At 31.7% G+C, this 21,105-nt stretch overlaps 1 protein-coding gene across 2 annotated transcripts in view; it reads left to right on the forward strand.

Moving 5' to 3' along the window:
* The window catches only part of LOC145242437 (protein NipSnap homolog 1-like), a 95,284-nt gene that overhangs the window by 39,794 nt on the left and 34,385 nt on the right, over window positions 1-21,105 (forward strand). Inside the window, exons 5-8 of one of the 2 annotated variants that reach the window (XM_080105491.1) lie at window positions 1,147-1,217; window positions 9,548-9,691; window positions 14,932-14,963; window positions 16,474-16,568. In XM_080105491.1, coding sequence (XP_079961617.1) covers window positions 1,147-1,217; window positions 9,548-9,691; window positions 14,932-14,963; window positions 16,474-16,568 — 342 coding nt within the window. The remainder of the gene's footprint in view (window positions 1-1,146; window positions 1,218-9,547; window positions 9,692-14,931; window positions 14,964-16,473; window positions 16,569-21,105) is intronic. The other variant, XM_080105492.1, reaches the window with a different exon arrangement.

Below are 21,105 nucleotides of genomic sequence, written 5' to 3' on the forward strand. Positions count from 1 at the left end.
AGTCAATATTTAGGTAGTGTGTATGGTATAAAATAAAATAAAAATAAAGGCAATCAGTATGTGTAATTTCCCCAATACATCAATGTAGAAATATTGGGATTAAAATGTACAGTTGGAAAAACCTCTATATTTATATAAATAAAACAAAGTAAGATATACGTGAAATAAATGAATTTGAAGGTACAATAAATATGTATAAATATGTATAAATGTATGGTGTAAAATCAAATGAAAAAAATGGATGTCCAGGAAAAAGGCAATCAGTATTTGTAAAGTCCCCGTTACATCAACGTAGAAATATTGGGATTAAAATGTAAAGTTTTGAAAACCTCTACATTAGGTGTCAAAAATTGAAGATATAATAAATATGTATAAAAGTATGAGAAGATTAAATGCGAAAAGTAATAATATTGAGAAATGCTTTCTAAATGCATAAGTAATGTAAATGTAAAAATAAACAATGTTGTATTATTGTTGTTATGAATTTTTTGTTTGTTTGAATTAGAAAAAAATGTAAGTTACCGTCTGCTCGAATTTGTTAAATGTAAATGTGTGCGTCGGCAGCGAGTAGCAGTATTAGTAGGAGCAGTTGTAGTAGCAACTATTCCATAACGTAGAAGGGTTAAGTAGCGTTGGTCGCCGTTGCTCGCCGTTGCTAGGCAACGAATTGGAGAAATGGCCGATCAAATCGGAAATAGCAAATAAATAAAAGCATTGTTAATAGTAGTTGATGGTGATTTAGGAAAGCTTTCCGATGCAATAGGTACCCGTAAACACACCCAGACACACTGAGAACCTATGTGTAAAATTTCATAAACGGACGTGCAAGGGTTTTTAAATCCATAACGAACGAACACATACACACACAGGCAAAGTCACATTTATATAATTGTAGAGATTTAGTAAGAGTTTACTTCTAAGGGAGAGTGTTCTCATGTTAGATTTCCTGATAAACCTCTGTACAGAAACTGAAGATGCTTGAATATGGTGTCAAATAGACTTTCAAATTCTCTGCACATGTTAAAAAGAATGGTGTCCAATATTTAAAAAAATGAACCTGTTCATCAATATGGCCACTTATAACTGAGATGCTTTTTTTTTCCTCTATTTATTCATGATTTCAGCAAAGTAATTTTTTTTCCTTAGTTCACATTTGGGAATATGATGGTGGCTACCCGGCCCTTAATACAGCAACAGTCAATTACAGAACCGACAAGGTGAGTGTTTGTTTTTAAACTTTTAGATGTGTCCTTGCACCTCATAGCTTTGTCTGCTGATTGATTTCTTTTGCTTAAATTTGAAATAACATGTCTATTACTAAAATGTGTCACTTAAATGTGTGATCTTTATCTTTTTGTGTGTTCACTGCATGTAAACACAACTTGTGATCAGTTGCTGACATTGTCCATAATGTACATCATATGGTCTTGGTCATTGTTGTAAGAAATAGATTTTTCTTCAAAATAAAATTACAACTTTAATGTTTTATTTTGATGAATTTAAAATGGCATTTGGTTTCTCTACTTAATGGTAAATATGGCATTAGAATGTCAATCACTTCCAACTGAATGCAAGATGATGGTAATTCTGACTGCCAAACTAAATTAAAAACATTTTCTTCAACCACATATCTATGTCTATCAGTTTAAGGCCAAAATGCTCATCTGTCTTTCAGATTAATAGAAAACAGTCTACCTTTGTTTGTTTTGCTTGCTATGTATATATATATAGATATATGTATATATCTATATATATATATAAATGTAACTCTTGCTTCGTTCATAATTAATAGTCTAAATAACCACTGGAAGGACTGTTTCGGCATTTTAGTATAATATGTTTACTTTACGCATGCATGTTTCTATATATCTCTTTTTAATTACAACATTATACTTAATTTTTCTATAATAAATAGGTGGTTTTCTTTGTACGGATGGGACATTTTTTATTTGGGGACAATTATTTCACACCGCGTGCCATCACTTGACATCACTAAACGGAACTTTTATATACCAAATTGACTTTTTTCGTTTAAAAATGGAATTATTTCTCTTTCATAAATATATATTTTTTTTTTGATATTTCGTGTTTATATATATATATATATATATATATATATATATATATAAAAGTACAATTGTTGAATGTTGTTCCCTTGGTTATATTTGTTTGGGAGAAGCACAATTAAAAAAAAAAAAAAAAGATTAAAATGGAGCGAAATTTAAATTTCCATTTTTACAACAATCCAGCGCGTACTTCGGAAGTTTTATCATAAGTTAACGAGCAACCCATAAAAATCTGGTAACTGAGTGTCAAATCTGCTTAAAATATTATAAAAAAAAAAAGAAAAAAAAATAGAACCTCTCCCTAACATACTGGCAATAATTTGGTTCCGTCCTTCCCATGAGTGTTCTAATAAGAGGGATTGATTTACTAGGATTTGTATTAGAAGCTGAGCAAAATTATTTAATTGTTGAATTTTTTGAATTTTGGTTAAATTTGTTAGTTTGCAATCGCTAAAAACCCACATAAAAAATTGAACAAAAGATAAAATTAAAAAGAATGGTACTCATGCAGAATTTATCCCCACATACACCGGATTCCAATTAGTTTAGGGTTCGACCAGCCATCGTGGTGACCGAATTCAGCTGAGCGTTATCCAAATAATTCTCACTTTTACAATATTTTTAACAAATAAATGTTATCAAAGTCAAGATACCGAGAAATTGTCAGTAAATGGTTTAGTTATTTTTTTTCGTTTTTTACCCATCCGCAAATGCTATTAAAATAAAAGTCATTTAAAAAGAAATTAAAAAAACAAATGTCAGCATACCCATCCACAAATGCTATTAAAAAAAGTCGATAAAAGTCGTCATTTAAAAAGAAATTTAAAAACAAATGTCTGTAAAAGTGAGGCATTATTAATAAATGTTTAGTAATTTTTCTTTTAATATTCATAAAGAGTAAACCTTTTTTTCAAAATAAATAATGTGACAAATAATCGTTTAGTTACTACAACAACGTCAGTAAATAAAAAAAGTGTTACGTGCGCTTGCGTCCGAAAGAAAGCAATGTGTGGAGTTTTTTTATGCTGGTCGCCATGAAACTCAACGCCCAAGGAGTACCAAATTCTGTTTTCAAAAATAAACGTTTACTACCAACTTTCATTTTTTTTTAAAAAGTGCAAGTCTTCCTGAAAAAAAACAAACTTTCACGTAACAATTTATGGCAAAAATAGCGACCCATAAAAATCTGGGGTGCTTCTACACTTTATTGCCGAAATTGGAGACGACATTTTTTTTTCACGCACTTGCTATCCAAATCTAGGGGAGACATCATTATATGGCCGAACGATTGCTTCCGGAAAGGGGAAAGAATAAATTTACCAAAATTAACATTTATTACTTCCGGAAACGATAAATTAAACTAAAATTATCATTTATTACTTCCAGAAACTTGGTAAACCGATATTACTGGAGAAAATGAATCTTGACAATTCTAAAGAATGTTTAAAATTATGTATTTGTTCGAAAAAACAAAAACAAAACAAAAAAACTATTTTATAAGAATCCAATGTTGCTTTAAAAGTAAATAAAGAAAGTGAAAGAGAACATATATCCGTAATTGTTTAGTTGGAAATGTTTCGATTTAATTGATGAGAACGGGAAAGTTTTTCATGGAACAATTTTTTTTTTTTTTTTCATTAAAAACAGAAAATTGAAATGACATATTCATAATAGTTTAACCTGGGCAAGCGCCATTTGAAAACCAAAACATTTATTAGTTTTTTTTTTTTTTTGTTTGTTTGTTTATTTTTTCGTTTGTGTGTTTTGTTTTTTGTTTGTTTGTTTTTTTTTGTTTTTTTTTTTCGAACAAATAAATAATTTTAAATATTTTTTGAATTGTCAAGATTCATTTTCTCCAGTCATATCAGTTTACCAAGTTTCTGGAAGTAATAAATCATAATTTTAGTTTAAGGGAGTAATAAATGTTAATTTTGGTAAATTTATTCTTTCCCTTTCCGGAAGCAATCGTTTGGCTAGATGTCTCCCCTAGATTTGGATAGCAAGTGTGTGAAAGAAAATGGCGTGTCCAATTTCGGTTATAAAGTGTAGAAGCACCAAATCTGCTAGCTGAGTGACAAATCTGCTTAAAATACTGAAAAAAAGAAAGAAAGAAAAAAAAGAATAGAACCTCAAGATGTACCAGAAATTTGGAGGAATTTTTGACACCTCTAACAGAAAACTGCGAATAAAATATAAAAAACTTGTAATTTCTCTTTTTAAAGTGAGTTGTTTATTTTCTATATGGAATATACTTTCAAAATAAACTATTAAAATTGTTTAAAAAATAATAGAAATATTATTTTTTATTTTAAAAAAAACAGTGTTTACAAAATGTTTACAAAATGCCGGCGTGCCTTCATGCAGCCATTTTTTTTACGTAATAAAATCAATAGAATTTTACGAGTTAAATATTTTTCAATTTTTAAAATTTAAAAATCTATCAAAATTTTTCTATTGATTCAATTTTTACGATATTTTCAGGGTCAATGTGAAAATTTATGCTCTTTCCAATAAACCAAATATAATATTTTAGACAAACGTTTTTTTTTAAAATTCACACCCCCATTTTGAAATGTTTATTAAAATTTTAATAATTAATTTATGTGCCAAAGTTTTATATATCACAAATTGAAGATAAAAGATCAATAAAGAAAATATTCCAATTTAAAACAAAAAAAAAGAATAGTTTTTTGGAAATTTACGTGTAAAATCCAAAGTGTAAAACCTTTTTTTTTTTTTGTTGATTTTTTTTTAAAATGAAAGCTTATGTTATGCTTACATCGTCAAGTAAATACCTGACGCTGACGGCAAATTTTTCTATCTCATTGAATGTTTTCTTTTTTTAGATATTAAAAAAAATTAGTCAATTAAGAAGTATTAAAATATATCGATCAAAAACTCGTGTATTTCATTAAAAAAAATTTTTTTTAATCGATGATGCGGATTTTTTGTTCTAGGGGAAAAACTTATAAGTGAATGTGCATTTCTTTTTTAGCTACGGAGGATGAAAAATACTAATTTTGGTTAACACACGCAATAAAAAAAAGAGACATTATTTATGCCCCTGGACGAAACCATACTTCATAAATTTCATTTTAGCAGCAGCAGGTATTTAACGCTTCACGCAAAACACGTTACAAAAATGCGATTTTCTAGGACCCTCGCTTTAAAAAATCCTTTTATTTAAAAAATATATGGATAAATTATTAACAATGAAGAATGGAACTACCCATTTAATAATATTTTTTTTAGGTAAGTGATTTTTTGGCATTATATATATACATATATTTATAAGCAAGTCAAAATATGTTGATTTTCTTTATATTTTTTTTTTTTAAAGAAAACCGCTTTAAAGAAACAAATATTGCATAATTTGCTATTAAATCTGTTATTTTTTAAAATTTTGGTCTTTGCTCCTTTAATTGAAAAAAAATTAGGGTTTGAATTATATTTTCAACTAGTTATAATCTTAAAAAAATAGTAAGTTGAATTATTAAGGTTCTGATCATCATTTTTAATAGCCACTTTCTGATACACCTATAGAACCTCTCCTAAACATACTGACAATAATTTGGTTTTCGTCCTTCCTTTCAGTGTATAAGGGGGATTGATTTACTAGGATTTGTATTAGGAGCTGGGCACTTATTAAAATTATTTAATTGTTGAATTTTTTGCATTTTGGTTAAATTTATTAGTTTGCTAGCGCTAAAAGCCCACACAAAAAATTGAACAAAAGACAAAATTAAAAAGAATGGTACTCATGGAGAATTTAACCCTCCCTCCCCCCCCCCCACTCCCCGCACCGGATTCCAATTAGTTTAGGGTTTGACCGGCAATCACCAGATTCAGCCGAGCGTTGTTCAAATGTTGAAACACTAAACCAACATTTTATTTATTTTTTGCAGAATTAATTAATGATGGGAGTATTTTTTTCCATTTATTTTCTGTTGACAAAACAAATTTGTACATTCTCTTGAAAAAAAATCTAACTTTTCTCTACTTTCACCTAACTATTTACAGTGTTCATATAAAACATTCATCTTTTCTTTTTATAATAAAAATTCTGTTTTCAAAAAGAAATGTTTACTGCCAACTTTCTTTTAAAAAAAAGTTTTCCTGAAAAAAAAACAAAAAAAACTTTCACCTAACAATTTATGGTAAAAATTCACCTTTTCTTGGGAAAAAACTCCAACTTTTATTGATAAAAAAAAAAATTGCAAAAATAATAAAATAAATAAACAATACAAAATGCAATTTTTTATGAGGAATGTGTTCCATTTTAACAAACTGAGCCACAGCAACGCGTGGCTGAGTACAGCTAGTATATATATATATATATATATATATATATCTCCTACTATTTTTTTATAGGCCACACAGTAAGTCCATTTGAGAATTATTAGTTGTCTAATCACTGGACAAAGTAAAAAGTCTATTAGTTGAAGTGGACATACCTTCCAAGTGATCTCAAGTGGTTTGCTTTCCTAACACAAAACATTTTTATGAAGCGATTACTCTCTTTAAAATGACCCCTATTTTCTAGATGATCAAATCTAGAGTTAGATATTTTTCTCATCACCAGTTTTTCATTTGGTTTACAAACAGGAATATCTTAAGAATGGATTAATAATGTTGCCTCCAAGATGCATATGTTTTAAAGAAACATGCAATTTAAAACTTGGAAGCACATTCTATTGTAGATACAGGTTATAGTGATATAGTGATTTGGGACAGAGCAAACAAAAAAGCGACCGTAATAGAGGTCAGTGTACCCAATGATACAGGGCTTAACAGAGTTGAGAGGGAAAAGATAAAGTATCAAGGACTTATGTATGATATGAAACGAAATTGGAAATTAAAAGACGTTTCAATTATACCAGTCATCATAGGAGCAACTGGGCTTATGAAAAAGAACTTTAAAAAGTACATAGCAAGCATACCCGGTGAACCAAGTGCAAGTGAAATACAAACGATTGCACTGAAAGGGACGGCTAGAATCCTGAAAAGATCTCTTGGTTGGACTCACTAAAATAGGGGTAAATGTCAGACATCTGGTTGGATGTCCCATCCCCTAGAAGAAAAAGTTTAAGAAAAATGAAAAAAAAAGAGTTTACTGATTATCAACTAAGATTCAACTAAAAGAAATAAAAACATTGTTTCAGAAACATATAAATACAAAATGAAGACTAGTCAGAGACAGATTTACTAAAATCTAAAGTGGGACATAAGCTAAATAAAATTACAGAATATAAAATATTTTGAGCATAAAAAAAAGTCAGAAGGAAAAAATACAAATTATTATATCGGTGAGTTACTGGCAATAGAGAAAAGAAGGGGGGGGGGGGTAAACAATGTTAGATAAAAAAAAAAATGTTGAAAGGCCTATAACTCATCTGATAATTATCTCCCTTTGATTGTAAAACTCCCACAATTCCCGTTTCTTTGTGCCTCAATAAAAATTCTTCTCTCCATCTGTCCACATGTGTTGATATTTTCTCCTTCAAATTTCAACTTGTTTCTTATCTTTAGTCCACCAAAAATGCACCACTCAACACACAAAATTAATGGAAACTGATGGAGCCGGTTATTATTCGATGGAGACAAAACCAAATACAAAATTTGGGAAATTAAATTCATCTACGTACGCTTGGCCTAAAAGACACCATTTTAGACATAAACTCTGTTAGAGATGGACACAGTAAAGAGAGAAATGAAGAAGCCTATGCAGAAGTTATACAGTTCTTAGATGATAAAAGTCTATTTCTGATAATGAGAAGCTGTTGATAATGGAAGAAAAAGCCTCAGAATATTACACGAACACTACACAAAAAAAAAAGAGGTGTTTCTTTATATACCCAACTGACATCCCTTAAAAAGAAAGCTGACAAAAGCATTGCGGACTATATTATAAGAACAGAAAACGTTTTAAAAGCCCTCAGAAATGCTGGACAAACAGTGAATGATGCCTTAATCATTGCAATGATATTAAAAGGGTTACCTAGTCAGTTCGACCCTTTTTCTATTTATGTAACTCACAGCAATAAAGAACTAACGTTCTCTGCTAAAAGTCAAAAAATACAAAACAAATCACCATGGCTATGGTATTGTCAGAACTATCAATCCTTCACTTAAAGTAGAAAAAATTGAATAATGACTTAATGACTGCAGAATCTGATGGGTGGGTCACATAAAATCGTCTCCTTCTAAACAATTTCAACATTTGTGCATGCGTGAATTGCCTTCATCTCTTGCTTACCTTAAATACATAAATTTGCAATGTTATTTTATGGCTGTCAGCGTGGCTGAATGGGTTAGAAGGGTGTTCAAGCACTATTAATTTTTGTGTTTGCGGCCACATTATGGCTGATGCTTCGGTTTTTATTTTTGTTGCTTTTAATACCATAAGTGATCAGCAACATATTTTTTTGAAAATGTAAAAACGTTTATTCTGCTAAAAGAAAAACTTCTGCAATTTATGGATTGTGCTAAAATATATAACCACAAAGTTAAAGCCATAATGCTTTTGCGTTTAAATAGGATTGAAAGATTGTTTTCATTTAATTTTGAATTTACATTTTTTGTTTTGTACTTCGTATTATTTACTTGGCTCCCCACGAGGGCAGTTTTCAAAAATTAACAATAAAACCAAATAATTAGAGGCAACTTTTTTTTATCAGTGGTCGATTTAACTGAAGGTTGATTTAAAGATCTGATTACTATTAACTGCATAAATATTACTTACATAAATCAAATTTTTTTTTTTAATTATATCCGCTTAAAACTTTTAAAGTTATTTACAATAAAATGTTTACATTCATTCAGTTAGTGTTACTTGGAACAAATTTTGCGAACCAAAATAAGAATAGTATATTATCATATGTTAAGGAGTATAAGTTAGTCAATCCAGAGTGCTCAATATCCTGGGTACATATGTTTAACGGGAATGTCATCTGAAAAAAACAATGTCACCATGTTTTGTTATACAACTTTATACAAGAAAATCTATGCCATGTTATTGGAGGTCATAAAAGTACAGTATTATATCGACTAAGAGTGCTCAATAGCAACATTAATGTTTTATACTATTTTAAAAAGATTTTTTATATCCTAAAAATAGCAACTTTATTTATATGGCACAGGCAATGCCGAGTAGCCCTGCTAATAATTAATAAATACAAAATATATTAAGATCAGATAATTCGGATTTTTTTTTATCAGGAATATTTATTATTAGGTTAAAAAACTATTTTCACTTTTCTTACTCATCCCCAGCTTGATGATAAACTTTGACATCTCATGAATTTGGATCATTTATTCTTTCTATCAATACAATATTTTTGTTCTGCTTTATATACAAAACATGTGTAAACCGTAATATTTTATTCCATGCTTCTGGTTCATTTGTTTTGTTTCTTTTAAATAATAGGATGCAAGATGATACTTAGCTTACTTTCTCAACCTGAAAACTTTTATCGTTTTAGGATTTGATTGAATTTCGAGTTCAACGAAACAAAATGCTTCGATCCAGAAGAAATCAAATTTTATTGAGGTTTAGTTTTTGGCCAACAGAAATGCCAGACCCGAACATCAGTCATATCTATGAACTCAGGAGTTACGTACTTAAGGTGAGCTGCCAGTTTCTGTTATTTGTTTTTCATGTTGCGAAATATTGTCGAATGTTACAGTTGTCTAATGTTTTATTCAATTCATTTCATGTAAAAACATCCCCTCCCCTCCCCATACGGTCATATATTTTTGCTTGTATATTCAGTGTGCGTGTTGAGTTTGCTAATAAGCATCTAATTGATGAAATGGAGAGTAGAAAACGCATTGTGGATGCGTTATCGGCAGCTCCTGTTACTCTCGCTTCTTCTTATTTGTCCCTCAGTCCTCATTTTTAAATGAGTGATTTTTCTGACAAAGGGAGAAGAAAAAGCTGTTTTCTAGGTTGGCAGTATTTTTGCGCGAACAGTTGGCAGAGTTGGTGGAAATTTTCTGTTTCTATGTCTATCCTTGTAGCCATGTCACTAGTAAGGGTGCTGGAGGTAAACGTTTTGTCTGGGCTGACGTTATCCGCCTGATAGTCAGGGACCCGAACCTTGGATTAACCACTAAGGAGGCTGTCCTATCAGCAGGTGCAAAGTACTGGGGCTGCTGTATTGCCATTTGGTGAATGGAATCTGGACCATGCAGTAGCTTCTGGTGGGGCCTCTCGATGCCATACTAGTGGGTAATTGTTACGGCTTTACCTTATCATGTGGTACAAAAAAAAAAAAAAAAAATTCTTCGTTTCTTTTTCTCTCTTAGTTTCCCCTCTCTGTCCTGCTCTAAGTAAATCTGTCGACCTAGTCCACAAATTCCAAAATTTCATCATGACAAGTTTCAAGAAAAAATACACGATTAAACCCGGTTCTCCAACTTCCAACGTAGACCCCTACTACCATGTCTCCTTCTCCAACATCAGGGGTCTACGTTCTAACCTTCCAGAGGTTGAAACCCAATTACAGGAGACTAAACCAGACCTTTTATTTTTAAGTGAAACTGGCATTGGACAGGCTATTTCCCTTGATGAGTTTGCAATTACAGGATACTCTAACTTAACTTCTAAATCTGACCCCCAAGATCGCCATGGGCATGGAATATGTGCCTATATTAAAGATAGCTTTCCATGTGGGAGGGACATCTCCAGGGAAGATCCTAACTTACCTTATATGTGCTTCCGGGTTGCTTTAGCTCACACTACTGCATTTATATTTACTCTCTATCGCCCCCACAACAGCGGAGTTACTATCTTTCAAAGCATATCTGAGAAAATTGACCAAGTCCTTTCTACTTATCCTTCAGCTAACATTCACGTATGTGGAGACTTCAATGTTCACAACGTCGAATGGTTGACCCACTCAAACAAGACCGATGATGAGGGGAGGTTCTGTCATGATTTCTCCATTGCCTATGACCTCACTCAGATTGTTCAGGAACCTACCCGTGTGCCCGATAATGACGGCCAGTATGCGAGCCTACTAGACCTTTTTCTCACAACTTGCCCTGAACTATGTTCAGTTTCTGTTCTGTCGCCTCTTGGATCTTCCGACCACTCTGTTGTATCAATTAAGATAAAAATGAAATGTAATAAGTCCCCAGACGTACCTCTTCATCGTACAGTATATCGATACACTAAGGCTGACTGGGATAGCTTCCGTACATTTATATCTGATCTACCTCTGCATTCCATGTTTAAAAAGGATGTGTCCTCTATAGTATTAGACCTAACTGAATGGTTAATTGTAGGTATTGACCATTTCATACCCTCTAAAAAATTTCAGCAAAAACCTAACAGCCAGCCATGGTTCTCTCCAGAATGTGCTGCTGCCATTGCGCACAGAAATCACTTTTTCCACTGCTTCAAACGTAATAGATGTATGGAAACTAAAGCCGTTTTCAGGACTGCCAGCAACCATTGTAAGAAAGTAATAAGGAACGCAAGAGAGTTGTATGCTCAATCTGTTAAGTCCAAAGTAGCTGAGCAGCGGCTTGGTTCCCACCAGTTTTGGCAAATAGCAAACAGAATCCTGAACAGAAGCGTGTGCTCCATCCCAACTATTATCAATGGATCTGAGGTAATCTCGTCAGCATCAGACAAAGCCAAACTCTTTGTCAAGAACTTTGCAGCTAATTCTACCCTTTGCGACCAAGACCGCCAACCCCCAATATTTCCTCTTGTATCAGAGAACACGCTATGTGATATACGTATATCTGTACGTGATGTTGCCAAGCTAATCAAAAACCTTGATTCCAGTAAAGCAACTGGCCCTGATGGTATTCCAATTATAGTACTCAAAAAACTTCAACCTGAACTAGCGCCCATACTTACAAAACTGTTTAAACGTTGTCTTAAGGAGAATAGTTTCCCATCTCCCTGGAAAATCTCATCAGTATGCCCTGTATTTAAGAATTCAGGTGATCGCTCATCCCCCTCTCATTACAGGCCAATAAGTCTCCTCTGCGTCATGAGTAAGTTGCTAGAATCTGTATTAAATACAGAAGTAATCAAACATCTCAACAAAAATAACCTTCTTAGTGACACTCAATATGGTTTCCGTTCTGCTAGATCTACAGCAGATGTCCTTACAGTTATATCGCATAGGATTAGCAAATCTCTCGACGGTGGCAATCTTTCTAGGGCAATTGCTCTTGACATATCTAAAGCCTTTGATAGGGTATGGCATAAAGGTTTACTTCATAAGATCGCTAGCTATGGTATAGCTGGAAAAGTCTTCTCAATTATTAAATCATTTCTTTCTGATAGATTCATAAGAGTAGTAGTTGAGGGGCAAAAATCAGAAGCTCACAATATTAATGCCGGTGTCCCTCAGGGATCCATCCTGGGCCCAACTCTTTTCCTGATCTACATTAATGATCTTCCAAATCATATCCTTACATCATTTGTAGACATTTATGCTGACGACACTACCATTTATGGTACCACATCTAAGACAGTAAACGAGCAAGTTCTCTCCAATTCTCTCTCCTCTGATCTTGAGCACGTAGTACAATGGGGAAAGGAGTGGCTGGTTACTTTTAATGCATCTAAAACCAAGCTTCTCTCTTTACATCATCAACATTCTAATCCACATTTGTCATCAATTGAAATGAATGGCTCTCGTCTTCAGGAGGCCTCAAGTTTTGACAAGCTTCTGGGCTTGACCATTACTCCTGATCTTAAATGGAACACGTATATCAAATCTGTTGCCAAGGCCGCTGGAAAAATGGTGGGATCTTTCTATCGATCCAGTAGATATCTCACTGCTGATGCTGTTCTCTATCTATATAAGAGCCAGGTACGTCCAAGGATGGAATACTGTTGCCACATCTGGGCAGGAGCTGCTAGAAAGAACTTGTCCTGCCTTGATAGAGTTCAAAATAGACTTCGTAGCCTCGTAGGAGATGTCCTTTTCTCCTCCTTGCAACCTCTATCTCACAGAAGAGATGTTGCGAGTTTGTCTCTGATGTATCGTTATTTTCATGGAAAGTGTTCAACTGAGCTTCAATCTATGGTCCCCCCTCGCCAAACTTTCACAAGAAACACTCGTCTAGCTGTAAACACTATCAATAATTTCCCCCACTCTTTATCTGTGCCTAAACCTAAACGTAGATTCCATGAACAAAGCTTCTTTCTTAGAACTGCACGCCTGTGGAATTGTCTTCCGTTTTCCTGCTTTCCGGCTGACTACAATATGGTTTTGTTCAAGTCTAAAGTAAATAAGTTCTTGATGAGCCGTTCCATATAAGTTATTAAATTTACCAAATTTTCATTACTAATGATTACTATATTGACCAACTTCTACTGTACACTCTTTAACCCTTATCCTTGAGTGGCCTCTGGGCCTTGATAATGTGGTGATGCCTTTGTAAAAAAAAAAAAAAAAAAAAAAAAAATTATGACAATTTCTTGTCGACATACATCTTACCCCATCCAAAGGTGGATGGTCTTATGAGCACAAAACTAATACTACACTACTTTCACCCAGTTCCCAAAAAATAGGAAAGTGGTAATGCTTGGGAGAATGGTATCATGTTGAACATATACTACAATTCCTCCAAAGTAGAATGGTCTTATGACAAGAGAACAGATACTACACCATCCCATCCCAATTGAGTAAAGGTAGTACATTAGTCTGAAATAGTAAACCGAATTGAATATTGAAAGATGGTACAATAGTATAATAGAAGTAATAGTATAGTTTTGACTTCAGATATCAAATCTCCATTGAATAATAAATTTTATGATAGTTATGTTTAAAATATAATGAATGATAATATGTGAAATTACTATGGTATATCTTTATTGTTCACTGCAGTGAATAAGTAGTCAGCAAGTGGTATACAAGAATTGATGTAAGGAGTCTTTCTGTTTACGCGTTTAATCAAACATTTTTGAAAACCAATGCATCAACAATTGCAACATCTTTTTCAGAATTGTGCCTGTGTGTGCATGCCCAATATGGGATTGAGCTTTCATCCATTTTATTGTCCATTTTGCAATGAATGTATTTTTGTCTGTTTCTGCAGGTGACCTGCATCAGGTTATCGGATTATTTTCCATCCAAGTAGGTGTCCGTGTCAATTAACTGGATGTTATTTCTTCTGTCCAGGTGTTATGCTTAGTACCACAAACCTGATATTCAACAAGTCGAGAAGGATAAGTAGATTGACTGATGAGAAAAGAAACCTATTGTCCAAAGATCTGATTAAAAACATCTTTAAAAGAAATGAATTCAACATAAAAAATTATTTTTAAATTAAAGAAATGCTAAATACTGTAATGATTAGTAGATTAATAAGGCATTTCTTGCTCTTTTTTGCTACTGTAACATATTTTGCCACAAGTTTTTTGCAGGAACTCCAATACAAAAGTCTGTAAAGTTCCTGAAACAATTAGGTATGATTAGTCATTGTGTAACAGGGTTAATATTTTCACTGGAGATATCAGATTATATAAGATTGAAAAAAAATAAAAAATATTAGTCTTCAGATTTTGAAGTCTAACATTTCCAGACGTTTTTCTTCTGCACATTTGTGGACACAAGTGAAGACTTATAACACAAAAGATTTGATACAACTTACTTTTATTGCTGATATATCAACATTATCTTACTCTCACACTTATTTTTTTCTAACTTTCTTGATTGTTGATAGTATTTCTCGCATTTTTTTCTTTTTTTACATATTGCTTTATTAAACAATAAATAACAAATGTTTGTTTTAATTCTAGTAATAACTCAGAATATGTCAAAACACAGCCTTGAATTCCAAAAGCATATTCAGAATTATATTCCAATCTTAACTTATATTTTATCATTTTCAGCCCGGAACAATGATTGAATGGGGCAATAATTGGTGAGTTTAATTTTTTCTTAATCATTTTATTTTTACTTATAGGCCTCTTATGGATAGTCGTTAATTTTCAAAAGATAAAATGACTGTTTGCAAATTTCAACCAAATGTGAAATTCATGATCTGCAAAAAAGATTTAAAAAATTTTTCATTTATGCAATTTATAAGAAATTTGAACATTTTCATGGTTAAAATGAGTTGGGATTTTTTTTCTTTTTAGTTTTAACAAACTCGAAAATATTTCAAATTCTTTGTCTAATTATTATCTAAATACAATGATATTTACTTGTTTCCTACTGCACGAAGATGTGGAGCAAGAGAAAGGAAGGAGATGAGGAAAAGTCAATATACCCAATGGGGATGAGGGGTGGGGGGGCTTTTTTTAAGCAAATAAACTGGTTGGTTGTTTTATTTTATGTCATGTCAACTATTGCTACTTGTAAAAAAAATTTCAATTATTTTGTTATTAAGCAAACAACATATAATATCTTAAAAATACTAAAAGAAATGAAAATTGTTGACAAAAATTAAACAAAATCACTCACACACTACGAATTTCACAAAATTCCACAATTCAAAACCATTTTCATTAATAGATATTGTAAATGTAACGTTCGTATCTCTAAATTACTCAACAGTCAATGATGAGCTGTGAAACAAACAGCAATCCTTAGAGGTGATAACACAGGAGGTTAATAATAAATACGCATTTCTCATGTGAAAGTGCACCTCGCATTGACAAAGACGACCTGGTGCTACTGTAACCCATCTTCCATTGAACTGATTATCAAGGAAGTATCCTCAATTGACATGAACCCAGTGAACCTTTCGATTCGTATTATCTAAGCATGATTGCATCTGACAGTTATGTCTCCACTAAAAATTAGTCCTCATATGGCTGTGTAGTCAAATATATGATCTAGAGTCTGCCACAAGCATAACAAGTGACAGCATCATTCACATGTCAGAAATTTTGTATCGCAGAGGATACACACTTTTCTGTAAGAAAACAGAATGTGATGATTGAAAACCAAGATAATCGACATCTTCAGACGGTTGTGATCATTTGAGTTTTTTATAGGATTGCTTATCATGCGCCACTACACATATTATGTGTGATATGATGTTTTTTTTTTACATGGATTCTTTGGCCATTTTCATCTTGCTTTTCTCCTGGCCAAATGCCCTCCTCCTCCTCAATCAAATATAACGAGGGAACACAGATAACCCCATTCTCTAGCAAGCAGCATGGGATTTCAGTTTCGATATCACTCAAGACACCCATGTGCATGCACATATTGTCATTAAGTTAACTTCCTTGGATTCAAATCTTGTAATAATTCATTCTTTGAAGACTGATTAGCAGTTTTATTTGAATTTCAATTGTTTTTTTATCAAAACTGTTGGGGTGGGATGTACCAGGAAATTTTCTTGAAACTTTACCTTTTGATGATCTGGTCAATTTAAGAGAATATTTCAATCTTTTGGACACGTGCTGTTGTTTCAAAATCAGGGCTCGTGGCATCCAGAATCGTGGTACAAACAGAGAAGCTGTGGCTGGCTTTTTCTCTTCGATTGGTGATCTATATGCAGTCCATCACTTGTGGGGTAAGTCAGTTTGGAGTGGCCATGCATGCCTTCATTACAAATGCTACCACCACCACCACCACCACCACTGCAGCTATGTTTTCTTTTGTTTTGTATGTGTTTTATGCTGCTAATTAAAATCATTTTTCCAATATAGATATAGCTTTTTGCAATGATTTTTACTGCTTTTTGCTGTTGTGATTTTACTGCTTTATGCAGTGGTTTTGTATTTGTAAGCCCATTGTATTTGCAAGTCCATTGTAATTGCAAGTCCATTGTATTTGCAAGTCCATTGTATTTGCAAGTCCATTGTAATTGCAAGTCCATTGTATTTGCAAGTCCATTGTAATTGCAAGTCCATTGTAATTGCAAGTCCATTGTAATTGCAAGTCCATTGTAATTGCAAGTCCATTGTATTTGCAAGTCCATTGTATTTGCAAGTCCATTGTATTTGCAAGTCCATTGTATTTGCAAGTCCATTGTATTTGCAAGTCCATTGTATTTGCAAGTCCATTGTATTTGCAAGTCCATTGTATTTGCAAGTCCATTGTATTTGCAAGTCCATTGTAATTGCAAGTCCATTGTAATTGCAAGTCCATTGTAATTGCAAGTCCATTGTATTTGCAAGTCCATTGTATTTGCAAGTCCATTGTATTTGCAAGTCCATTGTATTTGCAAGTCCATTGTATTTGCAAGTCCATTGTATTTGCAAGTCCATTGTATTTGCAAGTCCATTGTATTTGCAAGTCCATTGTATTTGCAAGTCCATTGTATTTATCACCAGAACAGCATTTCTTTTTCACAGTATAACATGTGAGAGGAACCAGCATTTTCATACCCTTGGTTGCCCTTTCATCCAGTCTTGCAAAAATAATGGCATATAGCTACTATTGTTTTTTGTTCAGAGATGTTACAGAAAAAAGAACCCATTTTTAAGATGGATGCATTCAATTTTCATAGTTAGCGATGAAACTTATGCATGTCAGATCAACTGAATAAAGCCTCTAATAGAAATGCATATGAAATAAAATTCATCTGTAGTAGTGTTAATCAAAAGTAATAAAGTCTCTTTACATAATTATATAAACTTTATTTAAGACTTTATAAAACAACAAAAAAGTTTGACTCTAGATGAAGTGTTACTTTGTATGGGTATCAGCAAGTTTGTTAGACTGTTTATAAGCTGTCACTATTTAGTAGTCCATGATCTTGTGTTGTTTGCCATCACTAGATTTAGTTTGCCAGCAAGGAATCTGGACAGCAGTTAGTAACGGAAATTGAAAAAATAGGAATTATTCAGGGAATTGGAACAATTTTAATCTAATTTGATTCCAAGCACTTTTTTTTTTTTGCTTAAAATTTAATTTTTCCATTACTTGTACCTATCATAAACTGGTCAATAAATATTTATTTTAAATAATCAATAAAACTCAAATCTATAGATCACAATAACAAATTTAGGTAAAAATAGTGCAAGTGAATGAATAGAAAAAATAGAAAACACTTTTCTTGTCCCTTTTTAATCTTTGTTTTGGCTTTGCAAAATTTAAATTTTTAAAAAGTTACTGACTAATCTAATTTTATTTGTACTTAAAACATCCTGATCAATTATGCTGAATTGTTTATGCAAAATTTAAAACATTTTATCAAGTTATAATAAACTACTGTTAATAGTTTTAAAAGAGAAATAAATTTTAGTTGACTATTTTCAATCAATTATAGGGAAAACATTTAAGAAAAATACTTAAAAATGTCTACTCTTGTAATGTATAGAAGTGTATATTTATGTTTGCGAAACCATATGCACACATATTATACAGGTTTTTAAACTAATTCCAAAAATTAAAAGAAAAACCAACTCTATAATTGAATATTTAGAAATTTCAAAAGAATCAATATTGGTAATTATATTGGATTCAGGAATTTAGAAGAAAATCGGTAATTGTATTGGAATCAGTAAAAATTTTGAATTGTCTCATCACTAGTTGTGACTGTCATAAGTATGTATATGGTATATTTGAAGAGTTTTTAGGAAATTAATGATAAGTGTTAACGTATGAAACTGCCATTTTGTGTCAGATTTTTTTTACCCTCACAGTGCTTAAAAACTATGTGGAATTTTGTTATAAAACTTTGAAAAAATCAGAAAAAACATCAATCTCGCAATTCTTATCACCAATAATAAACTGGTCCATTCATTTTTTGTTGTCTTCAGAATGACATGTTATTAGAATTTCTCTCTAAATATTTTTGTACCCAAGTAAATGTTTTTATTATTTGCATGCATTAAAATGATATTTCTTTTTTGGTACAAGCCATTTTTAATTAACCTCTTCCTCATCATTTCAAACACTTTTCAAAGTAAACAATTTGAATAGTAATGCTAATAATTATAAGCTAGTCAGTAGCTCAAGCAGCAGCAGCTGCTGTCGGCTATTTAATTTGAAATTGACAAGTTTTGCAAACTATGTTTGAAAAAAACTTTTTTGTTTAAAATTAATGCGGTTTGTGGTTCTTTTATATAATTCATGGAATATTGTTTGTCAAATATACTTAACTGTTGAACTTTAATTGTAGTAATAAATGAGTTTTTAGCTGCCAATTTTAAATAAAGTCTCTTTTTTTTTTTTTTTTAGGTAATTATGTGTGAATACCCTAAAAGAAACTTATTAAGGAAAAAGAAAAAATGACAACAAAAATAATTTAGAAATTAGAGTGAGATCAGTTTCGTATATCAGTTAAATGTTTAATTATCTATTATTTCATGGCAATTATTGCCTTTTAGAGCAGTTACTGCTTCAAATTCTTTTGATATATTTTTTTAATTTGAAAAATTAGTGTATATTAAAATCTAGGTTTGAGTGACAAGTACACCTCCTGAAAGTGCCTCTTTTGAACCTGTTGTACCATTAAATAGGCAACACAGGGTGATATGAGTGACAAGTCCCACCCCGAAAAATGTTTGTTAACCCTACCACTAACCCCAAGTCTGAATGATACCCACTACAAAATAAAAATCCTTCTATAATCCTATCACTAACCCTAAGGCCGAGTGGCAAGCTTCCCATCATACAAACCATCTTAAAACTACACATAATCGTCTGGAAAAAAGAAACAACAAAAAAACAACAGACCCTGTGGCCCTTAAAAAAATGCAGAGGATTTGTCTTTCATAAAGAAATAAATTGATTAACTACGCTAAAATTGCATGGAAATGGTATTAGGTTATTTTACATTAAATTTATATGAAACTAATTCCCCATTCTAAAATAATTGATTTTGTTTTTTTCTGCCAAGTTTTCAGGATGTTCATGTGTAATTGCACCCCCTGCCATTCTACCATTACCTTGAAGTCTGAGTAGCAAGTCTCTTCCCCCAAAAACCCTCTTAACACCCCACACACATATATAATTGTCTTTAAAGGCAAAATATTTTTTAAATGCACAAGATTTATTTTCACAGAAAAAAATTGGTTAACTGCCCTAAAACATTAGAATGGCTCTAACATTTAAGATTATTTTACATTAAATTTCTATATTCATATCAGCTAAGTTTTTCAGTGTGTTCATATGTAATTGCCTAAAAAAGGAAAACTCACATATGTGAGGGAGACAGGTGAAGGGGCAATTTAGCAAGTGTTAATCTACAATAATACAAAAAAATCTTGCAATATATTTATTTTTTTAAGTCCTAGTACTAGGTTTCAGTTTCTTGTACATAAACTGTATTACAATTCAAAATTTGAGTTTAACTTTTCTTCTTTTTTTCTTTTGTCCTTTTTTTCTTTTTTCTTTCTTTTTTAATTGATACATGGAATTTTATTGTATTGCAACATATTTATGTGCATTTACTGTAAATTACTTGAAAACCATTAATTTCTCGATTTTTCAGTGCCATATTCAGATTCCTTGCACAAATATATGTGCAATTATATGGAAAATTTCATCATTTTAATCTTTTGTTGTAACAAAATATATCATTTTAATGATAAAGTAGTGTAAAAAAATGTGACAAAACGCATATGGTTTTAAATAGGGAAAAATATCCAAATGTGTGAGGCACAAAAATAATCATAACTTTCTTATTTTTGGTTGCATTTTTAAAATTTAAAGATTCTTTCTCCAATCATTAAGTTCTTTTTATGTATGCTATTATTGAGATATTTTAAGCCATTTCAATCTTATGCATATTGATAATTTGAAATTCTAAATGCAAGTTTGTGCCCGTATTATGCGCTCCCCCCTTCTTTTTTTTAATACTTCAAAGAAACTGAAATTTGGGGAAAGGGTATTAATTGATGCCTAATACCTATTGTTAAAATTTCAATCAAAAGTATCCAAATTTTAATGTAAGGCTTCCACCTCCTTTTCTTATTACACAATTAAATTAAACTAAATATAACTCATATTACAAACCTGTATGCCTAGTCGCTGTATTCCAAAATTCATGATTGGCTAATTAGTTTAAGAGTGAATCCTGTACATAAAATATATTAACATATATTAGTATCTGACTTTATGTAGAGATTTTTATTTATTTTTATTTTTTTTTTTGTAAT

Source organism: Euprymna scolopes, chromosome 21 (genome assembly GCF_053919585.1).
Source record: "Euprymna scolopes isolate OS-2025 chromosome 21, ASM5391958v1, whole genome shotgun sequence".
NCBI lineage: Eukaryota > Metazoa > Mollusca > Cephalopoda > Sepiida > Sepiolidae > Euprymna > Euprymna scolopes.